The sequence below is a fragment of the Mobula hypostoma genome, chromosome 4 (genome assembly GCF_963921235.1).
Source record: "Mobula hypostoma chromosome 4, sMobHyp1.1, whole genome shotgun sequence".
NCBI classification, from domain to species: domain Eukaryota; kingdom Metazoa; phylum Chordata; class Chondrichthyes; order Myliobatiformes; family Myliobatidae; genus Mobula; species Mobula hypostoma.
The window spans coordinates 25115276-25130967 of record NC_086100.1 but is presented as its reverse complement, the minus strand read 5'-3'; the positions used below and the strand labels follow the sequence as shown (position 1 = coordinate 25130967).

Sequence of the window (15692 nt, the reverse complement as noted above, 5' to 3'; positions counted from 1 at the left end):
AGGACTGCGTGTCCTCATAATCTAATCTACTCTAAGAGGCAAGCATGGAGATTGTACTGCAGAAAAATGATGTTGGAGAATTCATAGTGGAGAAGGAAAACAGCTGATGAACTGAATAAGTATTTTGTGTCAGTCTTCACTATGGAAGTCACCAGCGCTATGCCAGAGGTTTGAGAGTCAGGGGCAGAAGTGAGTGTAGTTGCTATTACTAAGGAGAAGGTGCTTGGGTAAGTGTAAAGGTCTGATGGTGGATAAGTCACCTAGACTGGATGGACTGCACCCCAGGGTTCAGAAGCAGGTAGCTGAGGAGATCATGGAGGCATTAGAATTGATCTTTCTAGAATTACTGAAGCATTGGGGAAAAATTGCAAATGTCATTCTACTCTTTAAGAAGGGAGATAGGCAAAAGACAGGAAATTATAGGCCAGTTAGCCTGACTTAAGTGGTTGGTAAGGTTTAAATACGAGATTTTGGAGTAGTTGCTTGGCAGATCTGTTGGAATTCATTAAGAAAGTAACAAAGCAACATAGACAAAGGAAAGTTGATAGATGTTGCTTACTTGGATTTTCATAAGGCCTTCAATAAGATGCCGCACATGAAAGTATGAAGATAGGAGCTCATGATATTTCAGGAAAGGTATTAACGTGGTTAGAAGATTGGTTGATTGGCATAAGGCAAAAAATGGGAATAAAGAGGGGCTTTTCTGGTTGGCTGCTCGAGACTACTGGTGTTCAGTTCACGACTTCTCACATTATATGCCAGTGACTGGATGATGGAAGTGATGGCATTGTGGCCAAGTTTGCAAATGGTACAGGGATAATTGGAGGAGCAGGTAGGGTTGAGAAAATAGTGAGCCTGCAGAAGGACCTGAACAGGTTGGGAGACCAAGCAAAGAAGTGGCATATGGAATACAGCACAAGGAAGTGTGTGGTCATGCACCTTAGTAGAATGAATAAAGACAGACACTATTTTCAAAATGGGTGAAAATTAAGAAATAAACTGGGCAAAGGGAATTGGAAGTCCTATTGCAGGATTCCCTAAAGGTTAACTTGAAGGTCGAGTCGGTGGTAAGGAAGGCAAGTGCAATTATATCATTCATTACCAGAAGGTTAGAATACAGAAGCAAGGATGTAATGCTAAAGGCAAATGAGAGAATATCTGCAGCTGCTGGAAATCTGAGCAACGCACACAAAGTGCTGGAGGAACTCAGAAGGCCAGGCAGCATCTACGTAAAGAGTACAGTTGATGTTTTAGGCCAAGACCCTTCATCAGGCCTAAAGATCTGCTAAAGACTCCGTCGGGCATTGGTCAGACCACATCTGGAGGATTGTGAGCAGATTTAGGCCCCTCCCCCAAAAAGAAACTTTTAAGAAAGGGTGTGCTGACATTGGAGAGAATCTTGAAAAGATTTATGAGAATGATCCCAGGAATGAAAAGGTTAATATGGCACGTGTGTAATAGCTCCTAGCCTGTATGCCTGTACTTGCTGGAGTTTAGAAGGATGGCGGGGGCAAGGGGGTGCCGGGGAGAGATCTCATTGAAGCCTATGGAATACTGAAATATTCCTGGATTGAGTGAAAGTAGAGAGTATTTTCCAATACTGGGAAAATCTAGCACCAGAGGGCACAGTTTCAGAGTAGAGGGACATCCCTTTAGAAGAGAGATGAGGCAAGATATTTTTAGCCATTCTGTGGAATTCAGTGCTACAGAGGTCTGTGGAGGCCATATGATTGAGTATATTTAAAGCATAGATTGATAAATTTTTGATTAGTAAGGGTGTCAAAGGCACCAAACAGGCTTGAATCAGCTGCACTTCAGATGCAAAGATTAGGCATTTTCTAACCACCGCCAGCAGAATCGAATTTTGCTGATTTTTCACGTCTGAAGCTGTGAACTAAGTGGTAAAATGTCATATAACCTTACACCAACCAAGAAACTGTGTGGGCAGCAAGGAAATGCTTTTGCTGCAAATTAGTTTCAACCCACTGGAGGTACGAGAACACTTGGTGCTTCATCTGCAGAAGACTTCCAATATTTCCAGCCCTCCTTAACTTTAGGAGGTGGGGAACAATTCTTTGTTGTGTTTCTGTTCGCCTTCTTTACAGCAGCAACAACAGATTTACATAATGAGCATGGCTTCCTGTTCCTTCACTGCACTGGCTGCCATTGCATACAACTGTTCAGAAAATAAAGCACCACATATTTTCAGGCTGAATTCGTTCCTTTACCCATCGCTGTCTCTTTGCCTATCGACAGAACCTGCGTTACTGTGAACTACGAAGGAAGCGTTTTCAGTTCAGCTCCTGCAAACTGTTATGTTGCTCTAATTCATCGACAAGTTTACAGATGATATCACTGTAGCAGGTCATATCTTAAGTAAGGAGTCAGGGCACAGAAAGGAGATAGAGAGCTTCGTGACATGGTGTTGTGACATTCTTTCCTTTAATGTCAATAAAATTAAAAGGTCCAGAAAGGGGGCAGTGCACATCCTCCTGTCTACGGACTGCAGAGCCTGCCGGCCCCGACGCTAGCAGGCATGAACTTTCGGTTGCGGCCTCTGCCGTTGGTCTCGGCGGCTCCAACACCTCAGGACATATTCAAAACCCGGACTCCAGCAACGACCATGGAGACATTCAAAGCGATCGCGCAACCACCAACTGCGACTCCAGCCTTGAACTCCAGGCCGGGTCTTTATGTGCTGCTGTTGTGACTCCCGTCTCCCCTTCCCCCACCACCACTCCGCAGCCCCGTCTTCCTCAGATCCCACCGTCAGCTCCTGGGCCCTCAGAGGCTCCATCTTCCTCTCACCCCAACCCTCCCCTCTCCATTGACACCCCCAGCCTCCCCCTCCCCCCTCTGATCCCAGCTCTCATCCGTGCCGGGTCTTTACCATCCCCTCCGACCTTCAACTGTCAGAGGCAGAACGCTCTGTTCTCAGTAAGGGCCTCATGTTTGTCCCCCTTCGCCCACACCTCAGCGAGTTCCGTGTTCGCCACGATGCGGAACTTTTCTTCCGCCGTCTCCGTCTCCGAGCCTACTTCTTCGGCAAGGACTCTTCCACCCCCACCGATGACCCCTTCTCCCGTCTTCATCCCTCCTCTTCTTCATGGACACCCCGCTCTGGTCTTCTGCCTGCTCTGGATCTCTTTATTGCCAACTGCCGACGGGACATCAACCGTCTCGACTTCACCGCACCTTGTCCCCATTCCAACCTCACTCCTTCGGAACGCTCTGCTCTCCACTCCCTCCACACTAATCCTAACATTATTATTAAACCCGCTGATAAGGGGGGTGCTGTTGTAGTCTGGCGTACTGACCTCTACCTTGCCGAGGCACAGCGACAACTCGCGGATACCTCCTCTTATTTACCCCTCGATCGTGACCCCACTAAGGAGCACCAGGCCATTGTCTCCCACACTATCAACGACTTTATCCGCTCAGGGGATCTCCCATCCACTGCTACCAACCTTATAGTTCCCACACCCCGCACTTCCCGTTTCTACCTCCTACCCAAGATCCACAAACCTGCCTGTCCTGGCCGACCTATTGTCTCAGCTTGCTCCTGCCCCACCGAACTCGTTTCTGCATACCTCGACACTGTTTTATCACCCCTTGTTCAATCCCTTCCGACCTATGTTCGTGACACTTCTCACGCTCTTAAACTTTTCGATGATTTTAAGTTCCCTGGCCCCCACCGCTTTATTTTCACCTTGGATGTCCAGTCCCTATATACTTCCATCCCCCATCAGGAAGGTCTCAAAGCTCTACGCTTCTTTTTGGATTCCAGACCTAATCAGTTCCCCTCTACCACCACTCTGCTCCGTCTAGCAGAATTAGTCCTTACTCTTAATAATTTCTCCTTTTGCTCCTCCAATTTCCTCCAAACTAAAGGTGTAGCTATGGGCACCCGTATGGGTCCTAGCTATGCCTGCCTTTTTGTTGGGTTTGTGGAACAATCTATGTTCCGTGCCTATTCTGGTATCTGTCCCCCACTTTTCCTTCGCTATATCGACGACTGCATTGGCGCTGCTTCCTGCACGCATGCAGAACTCGTTGACTTTATTAACTTTGCCTCCAACTTTCACCCTGCCCTCAAGTTTACCTGGTCCATTTCTGACACCTCCCTCCCCTTTCTAGATCTTTCTGTCTCTGTCTCTGGAGACAGCTTATCCACTGATGTCTACTATAAGCCTACTGACTCTCACAACTATCTGGACTATTCCTCTTCTCACCCTGTCTCTTGCAAAAACGCCATCCCCTTCTCGCAATTCCTCCGTCTCCGCCGCATCTGCTCTCAGGATGAGGCTTTTCATTCTAGGACGAGGGAGATGTCTTCATTTTTTAAAGAAAGGGGCTTCCCTTCCTCCACTATCAACTCTGCTCTTAAACGCATCTCCCCCATTTCACGTACATCTGCTCTCACTCCATCCTCCCACCACCTCACTAGGAATAGGGTTCCCCTGGTCCTCACCTACCACCCCACCAGCCTCCGGGTCCAACATATTATTCTCCGTAACTTCCGCCACCTCCAACGGGATCCCACCACTAAGCATATCTTTCCCTCCCCCTCTCTCTGCATTCCGCAGGGATCGCTCCCTACACAACTCCCTTATCCATTCGTCCCCCCCATCCCTCCCCACAGATCTCCCTCCTGGCACTTATCCGTGTAAGCGGAACAAGTGCTACACATGCCCTTACACTTCCTCCCTTACCACCATTCAGGGCCCCAAACAGTCCTTCCAGGTGAGGCATCACTTCACCTGTGAGTCGACTGGGGTGATATACTGCGTCCGGTGCTCCCGATGTGGCCTTTTATATATTGGTGAGACCCGACGCAGACTGGGAGACCGCTTTGCTGAACATCTACGCTCTGTCTGCCAGAGAAAGCAGGATCTCCCAGTGGCCACACATTTTAATTCCACATCCCATTCCCATTCTGACATGTCTATCCACGGCCTCCTCTACTGTAAAGATGAAGCCACACTCAGGTTGGAGGAACAACACCTTATATTCCGTATGGGTAGCCTCCAACCTGATGGCATGAACATTGACTTCTCTAACTTCCGCTAGGCCCCACCTCCCCCTCGTACCCCATCTGTTACTCATTTTTATGCACACATTCTTTCTCTCACTCTCCTTTTTCTCCCTCTGTCCCTCTGAATATACCTCTTGCCCATCCTCTGGGTCACCCCCCCCCGTCTTTCTTCCCGGACCTCCTGTCCCATGATCCTCTCGTATCCCCTTCTGCCTATCACCTGTCCAGCTCTCGGCTCCATCCCTCCCCCTCCTGTCTTCTCCTATCATTTTGCATCTCCCCCTCCCCCTCCAGCTTTCAAATCCCTTACTCACTCTTCCTTCAGTTAGTCCTGACGAAGGGTCTCGGCCTGAAACGTCGACTGCGCTTCTTCCTATAGATGCTGCCTGGCCTGCTGCGTTCACCAGCAACTTTGATGTGTGTTGCTCCTGTCTACATCAATGGTGCTGAGGTGGAGATGGTTGAGAACTTCAAGTTCCAGGGTGTGAACATCACCAGTAGCTTATCCTGGCCCAACCACCTTGACGTCCATGCCCGATAAAAGCTCACCATCACCTCTACTTCCTCAGGTGGCCAAAGAAAATTGACTCTTACTAGTTTTTAAATCGCTGCACCACAAACTGGACACGAAACAGCTTGGTATGGCAACTGTGGAGAGTGGTGGACACAGCCCAGCACATCACATGATCCAGCCTCCCCTCTATGGACTCTGTCTATACTTCTTGCTGGTCAACGGAGTAGCCAGCATAATTAAAGACATTCTCTCTTCTCCCCTCTCCCAGGCAGAAGATACAAAAACCTGAAATCAGGTACCACCAGGCTCAAGGACAGCTGCTAACCTACTGTTATTAGACTCTTGAATGGATCTCTTGTATGATTCAGGAACAGCTTCTTCCCCTTTGCCATCCAATTTCTGAATGGACATTGAACACTACCTCACTACTTTTTAATTTCCTTTTTTAACTATTTCATATAAATATATACTTACAGTAATTCACAGTATTTTTTCTGTAAATTAGGTATTGCATTGTACTGCTGCCACAAAGGTAACAAATTCCATGACTTATGCTCTTGATATTAAATCTGATTCTGATAAGAGGGACTCTTGACCTCACGATCCACCTTGTTATGATCTTGTGTTTAATTATTTACTTGCATTGCTCTTTTTCCAGTAGCTTTAACACGTTATTCTGCATTGTAACTGGTTTACCTTATTCCAGCTCAATGCACAGTGCAGTGAATTGACTTGTATAAACAGTATACGAGACAAGCTTTTTACTGTATCTTGGTACATGTGACAATAGTAAACCAATACCAAAAACTAAAGCAATGCATTACATGTTTGTAGGGAATTTTTTCAGGCCCATGTCAGCTCAGCTTAACATGCCTCAAAGATTAAGCCCAACAGAGGGTATCATTTACATACCAATGTTATTAACCCTCTACAATGTGATCTAGCTTCTAATTCACTTCTTTCATGGTATACTTTACACTTGCTGCAGGCAAGCTCGCTTTTGCAGAGTGTTACGCATGGCTTAACGGTGTATTGGTTCACGCTGTGGCTGATCCCTGGGGCCCAGTTTAGTTACAATCAATCGCATGCTGACACCAGACCGAGACTGACAGTGAAATGAACCAAGTCAGACGGAACCGCACCGTGGGCTGGCAAAGGGTGGCATAGCCTGCAGCAGCTGTAGGCACACCGACTGACGAGAAGAACATTTACATCCTGCCAATCATCAGTCTTGTGTGGAAGCAAACTCAAAGTAATAATGCAGTTGTTCATTTCAAGTCTAGCAAATCAATGGTTTTATAGTTCTCTCCCATCACGTCCAGAATGAGGAAATTGTCAGCCTTACCTGATGTGCTTTGGGACTGGTTAGCAGCTTAGCAATAGGACCACACCAAGTAGGGAGCGTTGTCGTGAGCGGTGGTCCAGCATGGGTCAGAACCGGCTTCAGGTATCTGTACAGTTTGGTTGAGGAAACATCGATTTTGGCACTAAACTCAAACTCTGCATAATAAACGTCACCAGTCTATCACAGATGACAATGACAGCTACACAGCATAGGTTTTCGTACGGAGAGCTGAAATTCTTAAGGCATGGTAAACTGAAAGTAGGTGGGAGTGATAAATAACCAGCATCATTAGACAAAAGTGAAATCTTATGAAACAAACAAGTCAAACAAGAAAAAAATCCACTTGGAGCATGAAAACATGCGACTTTTAATGAAGCAACACACATCAAAGTTGCTGGTGAATGCAGCAGGCCAGGCAGCATCTCTAGGAGGAGGTACAGTCGACGTTTCGGGCCAAGACCCTTCGTCAGGACTAACTGAAGGAAGAGCTAGTAAGAGATTTGAAAGTGGGAGGGGGAGGCTACCCAGACGGAATATAAGGTGTTGTTTTCATGCCATCAGGTTGGAGATTAACACCTTATATTCCGCCTGGGTAGCCTCCAACCTGATGGCATGAACATTTGACTTCTCAAACTTCCACTAATGCCCCACCTCCCCCTCGTACCCCATCCATTATTTATTTATATACACACATTCTTTTTTTCTCTCTCTCCCCTTTTTCTCCATCTGTCCCTCTCACTATACCCCTTGCCCATCCTCTGGGTTTTTCCCCCCTCCCCCTTTTCTTTCTCCCTGGGCCTCCTGTCCCATGATCCTCTCATATCCCTTTTGCCAATCACCTGTCCAGCTCTTGGCTCCATCCCTCCTCCTCCTGTCTTCTCCTATCATTTTGGATCTCCCCCTCCCCCTCCCACTTTCAAATCTCTTACTATCTCTTCCTTCAGTTAGTCCTGACGAAGGGTCTTGGCCCGAAACGTCGACTGTACCTCTTCCTAGAGATGCTGCCTGGCCTGCTGCATTCACCAGCAACTTTGACGTGTGTTACTAATAGTGGAATTGTGATTTTCATGTACAAAACCTGACCAAGCTTCCTATTACAGTTTAACAAGGATGAACTTTTAAAAATAAGTTGCAAGATGAGTGGAGTCCTTCTTAATAACAGTCCATCATACCTTTGGTTTCTGAAAATCTGAATCAAGGAATTGGGTAAAACAGAAGCCGTATAGTGATTACTTGAGTCAAGTGTGATGTTCTCCTGCGGGGTTATTCCCTGAAAGGAGAATGCCTGTGTGTGACGAGGCAGCCCCCACACAATTCTAGACAGATTGTGGTCACGGTGCAGTGACATGGAATGCAAGACAGCTGGGGACACATCACTGCAGCAGCCTTCTTCTGTCTTCACCACCGTTGTGATCATCATCTTCTGTCAGGTCCACTGCTGAAGTTGGTTGGATTTCTCTTTGTCTTGTACCTCCCCCTTGCCCTTACTGCAATGGGTGACCTTACCAGGAGCTAAGCTCCTTACAGCGCCGCTCTTGGGATCTCAAACTCATAAGCCTTCCCACTACGACAAGGTGATGATCCTGGGTGAAGTAATCAGCACACCACTGCATGAATTTGTCCACATTAAACTCTGTCCTGTTCATACAGCTCCTGTGGCCAAGAGGTTAATATGAGATGCCTATCAACAAAATGGGTAGCAAACACCAACCCAGCAAACCTGGCTTTGTCCCTACTGCCTTTGGAAAATTTGCAAATGTATAACCCATTAACTAACTTTTCAAAATTTACAAGGGTAAAACCCATTCACTAACTTTTCAAAATTTACAAGGGTAAAACCCATTCACTAACTTTTCAAAATTTACAAGGGTATAACCCATTCACTAACTTTACAAAATTTACAAGGGGAAAACCCGTTCACTAATTTTTCAAAATTTACAAGGGTATAACCCATTCACCAACTTTTCTCCCCCATCAATCACCTTTTTTTTAATGACAGCAGTCAAAGGTCAAATGGAATGATTTTCTTGAGATGAATGGATTAACCCATTAATCAGCTAATTTAAGAACTCAACAGTTGCCATAAACTGGATTGCATCAAGCGACTGGAGTATGCATGAGTTTCAAATTCTAAAAAGGTGCTTTAAAAGTGAAGTATTAGCAACTTGCTAGGGGAACTGCAAATGGATTTGATCACAGATAGTCAAGTCAAGTCGCTTTTTCCCGGCGCGGGAGCAAGGAGTGCTCGAGGTTGACGGACGACTGGAGATCGGAGGATCAGCCGTTGTAGGTAGGCCGAGGAAGATCGGGACTACCTAGGCATTACCTGAGGAAGAAAGTAAAACTGTGCAGGCGTGGGTGATGTCAGTGGCGAGCGCAGAGTTTAAAAAGAGGCCCACTTTCAGGTGCGGGCAGCGGAGTGCGTGGGAGCAGAGTGCTGGGTTTTGGCTCAGTGGGTTTCGGCGTAAGGGGGTCTTCGGTGAGAAGTAATCAGTGAGCCTGAGTACGTGCTTGCTGAGGAAAAAAGGTAAGGTCAGTAGGTACTTTTTCATTTATTCTGATTAATCTGGGATCAGGTAATGGGGGAGATAGTTAGAGCAGTTGTGTGCTCCGTATGCAACATGTGGGAGGTCAGGGTCAACGCAGTTGTCCCTGATGACCACACCTGCAGAAGGTGCATCCAGCTGCAGCTCCTATCAGAGCGAGTTAGGGAATTGGAGCTGGAGCTGGATGAACTACGGATATAGATAATTGTTATCGGGAGGTAGTCACACCGAAAAGACGGGAAGTAGGCAACTGGGTGACTGTCAGGAGATGGAGGGGGAGCAGGCAGAGAGAGCAGAGCACCCCTGTGGCCATTCCCATCAACAATAAGTATACCGTTTTGGATACTGTTGGTGGGGATGACCTACCAGGAACAAGTTGCAGTGGTCCTGTCTCTGGCACTGAGGTTGGACCCTCGACACAGAAGGGGAAGAGGGAAGAGAGGACAGCGGTAGTGATAGGGGATTCTATAGTCAGGGGGGCAGATAGGAGATTTTGTGGGAGAGATCGGGAGTCTTGGATGGTATGTTGCCTCCCTGGTGCCGGGGTCCGGGACATCTCAGATCGGGTGCAGGTTATTCTCGAGAGAGAGGGCAAGAATCCAGATGTCGTGGTCCATGTAGGGACCAATGACGTGGGTAGGAAGAGTGAGGGGGTCCTGCGTAGTGAGTTCAGGGAGTTAGGTGCGAAGCTGAAGGGCAGGACCTCCAGGGTAACAATCTCAGGATTGCTACCTGTGCCACGTGCGAGTGAGGCGAGGAACAGAAGGATTCTACAGATCAATACGTGGCTGAGAGGATGGTGCAGGAGGGAGGGCTTCAGGTTTTTAGATAATTGGGCTTTGTTCCAGGGAAGGTGGGATCTGTTCCAACGGGACGGTTTACACCTGAACTGGAGGGGTACTAACATTCTTGCAGGAAAATTTGCTAGTGCTGCTTGGGGGGGTTTAAACTAAATTTGCAGGGGGCAGGGATCGAGAATGTGAGACAGGATAGCGAGATGAAGTATAAAGGACAGGTGGGGATTACACGGTTCCGGAATATTAAGTGTGAAGTAGAGAAAGGTGAGGCAGAACGAGTGATAAGGAGGATACATGTGCAGAGGGATGGTCTGATGGAGCATGGAGTTAAATGTGCAGAAAGAGTAAGTAAGTTCAAGAAGGACAACAAAATTCAAGGGGCGTATAGCCCGGTGAGAGTTCGGGGAGCTGGGTTATGCACAATAGGCAGCGATTTAAACAGAGAGAGGAGAAATGGGTTAAAAATTTAATATCTGAATGCACGAAGTGTCAGAAATAAGGCGGATGAGCTTGAAGCTCAGGTGCGAATGGGTAACTATGATGTTGTTGGGATAACGGAGACATGGCTGCAGGGGGATCAGACCTGAGAATTGAATGTACAAGGGTATACGTGCTATCGAAGGGACAGAAAGGTGGGCAGAGGGGGTGGGGTGGCCCTGTTGGTGAGGAATGCAATTCAGTCCCTTGCAAGGGTGGGACATAGAATCAGGAGCAGTAGAGTCAGTGTGGATAGAACTGAGGAACAGTAAGGACAAAAAGACCCTAATAGGTTTATCTACAGCCACCCAAACAGTAGCATGGATATTGGGTGCAAGTTGAATAGGGATTTAACAATGGCATGTGGCAAAGGAAATGTCGCAGTAGTTATGGGGGATTTCAACATGCAGGTGAACTGGGAAAATCAGGTTGGTACTGGACCCCAGGATAGGGAGTTTGTAGAGTGCCTACGGGATGCATTTTTGGAGCAGCTTGTATGAGAGCCGACCAGGGATAAGGCTATTCTGGATTTAGTGTTGTGCAATGAACAGGATTTGATAAGTGATCTTGAAGTAAAGGAGCCATTAGGAGGTAGTGACCATAATATGATAAGTTTTTATCTGCAAGTTGAGAGGGATAAGGGCAGATCAGAAGTGTCAGTATTGCTGTTGAACAAAGGAGACTATGGAGCCATGAGGGAGGAGCTGGCCAAAGTTGACTGGTTGGATATCCTAGCAGAAAAGACAGTGGAACAGCAATGGCAGGTATTCTTGGGAATAATGCACAAGGTGCAAAATCAGTTCATCCCCCGGAGAAGGAAGGATTCGAAGGGGGGAAAGTGGCCACAGTGGTTGACAAAGGAGGTCAGAGATAGCATAGCATTAAAAAAGAAATATAACAGAGCTAAGGTGAGTGGGAAGACGGATGATTAGGAAATTTTTAAGGAGCAACAGAAATTAACTAAAAAGGCAATACGAGGAGAAAAAATGAGGTTTGAACGCAAGCTAGCTAGGAATATAAAGGAGGATAGCAAAAGTTTTTTTAGGTATGTGAAGAGAAGGAAGATAGTTAAGAACAATGTTGGGCCCTTGAAGAATGAATTGGGAGAAATTGTTATGGGAAACAGAGAAATGGCAGACAAATTTAATAAGTACTTTGGATCTGCCTTCACTAGGGAAGACACAAGCAATCTCCCAGATGTATGGATGGGCCAAGGACATAGGGTAACAGAGGAACTGAAACAGATTGACATTAGGAAGGAAACGCTGATGAGTAGACTGATGGGACTGAAGGCTAACAAATTCCCAGGTCCAGATGGTCTGCATCCTAGGGTACTATAGGAGGTGGCTCTGGAAATTGCGGTTGCATTGGTGATCATTTTCCAACGTTCCTTAGATTCAGGATCAGTTCCTGAGGATTAGCAAATGGCTAATGTTATCCCACTTTTTAAAAAAAGGAGGGAGGGAGAAAACAGAGAACTATCGCCCTGTTAGCCTAACATCAGTAGTGGGGAAGATACTAGAGTCCATTATTAAAGATGAAATAGCGGCATATCTTGATAGCAGTGATAAGATTGGGCCGAGCCAGCATGGATTTACCAAGGGCAAATCATGCTTGACTAATCTATTGGAGTTTTTTGAGGATGTAACCAGGAAGATAGACGCGGGAGATCCAGTGGATGTGGTGTACCTTGACTTTCAGAAGGCATTTGATAAGGTACCACATAGGAGATTGGTGGGTAAAATCAGAGCTCATGGCATTGGGGGGAGAATATTGACATGGATAGAAAACTGGTTGGCAGATAGAAAGCAAAGGGTAGCAGTGAATGGGTGTTTCTCAGAATGGCAGGTGGTGACTAGTGGGGTGCCACAGGGCTCGGTATTCAGACCACAGCTGTTCACGATTTACGTCAATGATTTAGAGGAAGGCATTGTGAATAACATCAGCAAGTTTGCTGATGATACTAAGCTGGGTGGCAGTGTGACATGTGATGAGGATGTTAGGAGAATTCAAGGTGACTTGGATAGGCTGGGTGAGTGGGCAGAAACTTGGCAGATGGTATTTAATGTGAATAAGTGTGAGGTTATTCACTTTGGGAGCAAGAACAGGAAGGCAGATTATTATCTGAACGGTGTGGAGTTAGGTAAGGGAGAAATACAAAGAGATCTAGGAGTACTTGTTCATCAGTCTCTGAAGGTGAATGAGTAAGTGCAGCAGGCAGTGAAGAAGGCTAATGGAATGTTGGCCTTTATTACAAAGGGAATTGAGTACAAGAGCAAGGAAATCCTTTTGCATTTGTACAGGGCCCTGGTGAGACCACACCTGGAGTATTGTGTGCAGTTTTGGTCTCCAGGGTTAAGGAAGGACATCCTGGCTGTGGAGGAGGTGCAGCGTAGGTTCACTAGGTTAATTCCTGGGATGTCCGGACTGTCTTACGCAGAGAGGTTAGAGAGACTGGGCTTATACACGCTGGAATTAAGGAGATTGAGGGGGGATCTGATTGAGACATATAAGATTATTAAGGGATTGGACAAGATAGAGGCAGGAAATATGTTCCAGATGCTGGGAGAGTCCAGTACCAGAGGGCATGGTTTAAGAATAAGGGATAGGTCATTTAGGACAGAGTTGAGGAGGAACGTCTCCCAGAGAGTTGTGGAGGTGTGGAACGCGCTGCCTCAGAAGGCAGTGGAGGCCAATTCTCTGGATGCTTTCAAGAAGGAGCTAGATAGGTATCTTACGGATAGGGGAATCAAGGGTTATGGGGACAAGGCAGGAACCGGGTATTGATAGTAGATGATCAGCCATGATCTCAGAATGGCGGTGCAGGCTCGAAGGGCCGAATGGTCTACTTCTGCACCTATTGTCTATTGTCATTTCGACCATAAACTGCTGGTACAGTACACAGTAAAAACAAAACAATGTTCCTCCAGGACCATGGTGCTACATGAAACAACACAAAACTACACTAGACTACGTAAAACAACACAAAAACTACACTAGACTACAGACCTACACAGGACTACATAAAGTGCACAAAACAGTGCAGGGCAGTACAATAATTAATAAACAAGACAATAGGCACAGTAGAGGACAAATTACAATATAATAATAAATGATGTAGATGTCAGTCTAGACTCTGGGCATTAAGGAGTCTGATGGCTTGGGGGAAGAAACTGTTGCACAGTCTGGTCGTGAGAGCCCGAATGCTTCAGTACTTTTTGCCAGATGGCAGGAGGGAGAAGAGTTTGTATGAGGGGTGCATGGGGTCCTTCACAATGCTGTTGGCTTTACAGGTGCAGTGTGTAGTGTAAATGTCTGTAATGGCAGGAAGAGAGACCCCGGTGATCTTCTCAGCTGACCTCACTGTCTGCTGCAGGGTCTTGTGATCCGAGAAGGTGCAATTCCCGAACCAGGCAGTGATGCAGCTGCTCAGGATGCTCTTGATACATCCTCTGTGGAATGTGGGGAGGATGGGGGGTGGGAGATGGACTTTTCTCAGCCTTCGCAGAAAGTAGAGACGCTGCTGTGCTTTCTTGGCTATGGAGCAGGTGTTGAGGGACCAGGTGAGAATAAAGTGATCTTTAAAATCTGAGAGACTTAAAGAAAAAATGTGCACGCAAGTGGTATTTAACCCCAAAGGGCACGCTGTTTAAAATGGGCAACATGCTCATAATTGTGATACAATAAACTACTAAAAGAACATTGCATTCAACTTCTGTCTCTGACCCATTTTACCTACCCGAGATGATGCAGTCCAGGGATTACAAATATTATACAGAAAGTATGAGTTTATAAGGTTAACTTGCAGGCTGAGTCAGTGGTAATGCAGGCAAATGCAATGTTAGCATTCATTTGAAGAAGACTAGAATACAAAAGCAAGGATGTAATGCTGGGGCTCTATAAGGCATTGGTCAGAGCAGACTTGGAGTATTGTGAGCAGTTTTGGGCCCCTTATCTAGGAAAGGATGTGCTAACATTGGAGAGGTTCCAGAGGAGATTCAAGAGAATCCTGGGAATGAAAGGGTTAATGTATGATAAGCATTTAATGTCTCTGTACTCGCTGGAGTTTAGAAGAATGGGGGTTGGGGGAATATAATTGAAACGTATTGAGTATTGATAGGCCTAGGCAGGGTGGATATATGGATTCTGAATATGAATTACTCCAGGACATGAGTGAACAAGTTATAATATTATAAAGTGGAATCCTGCCTGGACGTTTGCATATAATATTAAAGCACAATCTCAACCCAACCCTCCCATGGCTGAGCCAAAACTTCCTCGACCTGACTCAATCCAAGGGCGTTTTCAAAATATTGTGCCTAGTTCCTGACAGAGGCAAAGGACACGCATGTTCAGAAAGTGCACTCCAATTTTAGTGAACTCCCGCATTCATCTCAGCATGTGATGGTGTCACTGTCTGACTGCGGATGAAGAAGTCATGAAGTTGACCCCAGGATGTAGTCTGGGACAACAGCTTACATCTACTCCTCTGCTGAGGACACATTGATGCCGATACCAAGCAAACTCGAAAACTGACACAGACAATCCCCTCAGTCTGAGTCAAAAACCCTGTCCAATCCTCTAGCCAAGCATCTAACATTGCTGTCACCAAGCCAGGATTAGATCCCATGCAGGCTGGCATGGCCTGGCCCAAATTGATTTGCTGGTGGAACATAAGATATAGGAGTGGAAGTAGGCCATTCGGCCCATTGAGTCTGCTCCAATTCAATCATGGACTGATCCAATTCTTCCAGTCATTCCCACTCCCCTGCCTTCTCCCCAACATGGAATTGATCATGTGGTCAGGTCCTGTGGGACCACCAGGGTGGGGGAGGGGGTGCGGAGCAGTGGTTCAGCTACTCAAGCTTAAACTTAACCGACTCGAGATTCTCCAAGGCACTATTGAAAGCATTACGGAAGCAGAGTACAATAAGGATCAATGTTGTTTGCAATTAAAGCTTTTCTTGATTCAGCTCAA

The 15692-nt window shown here is 46.4% G+C and overlaps 1 protein-coding gene across 1 annotated transcript in view; it reads right to left on the bottom strand.

The window, feature by feature from the left end:
• The window catches only part of LOC134345172 (sodium/hydrogen exchanger 9-like), a 585864-nt gene that overhangs the window by 4800 nt on the left and 565372 nt on the right, over nt 1-15692 (bottom strand). Inside the window, exon 15 of the mRNA XM_063045405.1 lies at nt 6895-7000. Within this exon, the coding sequence (XP_062901475.1) occupies nt 6895-7000 (106 nt within the window). The remainder of the gene's footprint in view (nt 1-6894; nt 7001-15692) is intronic.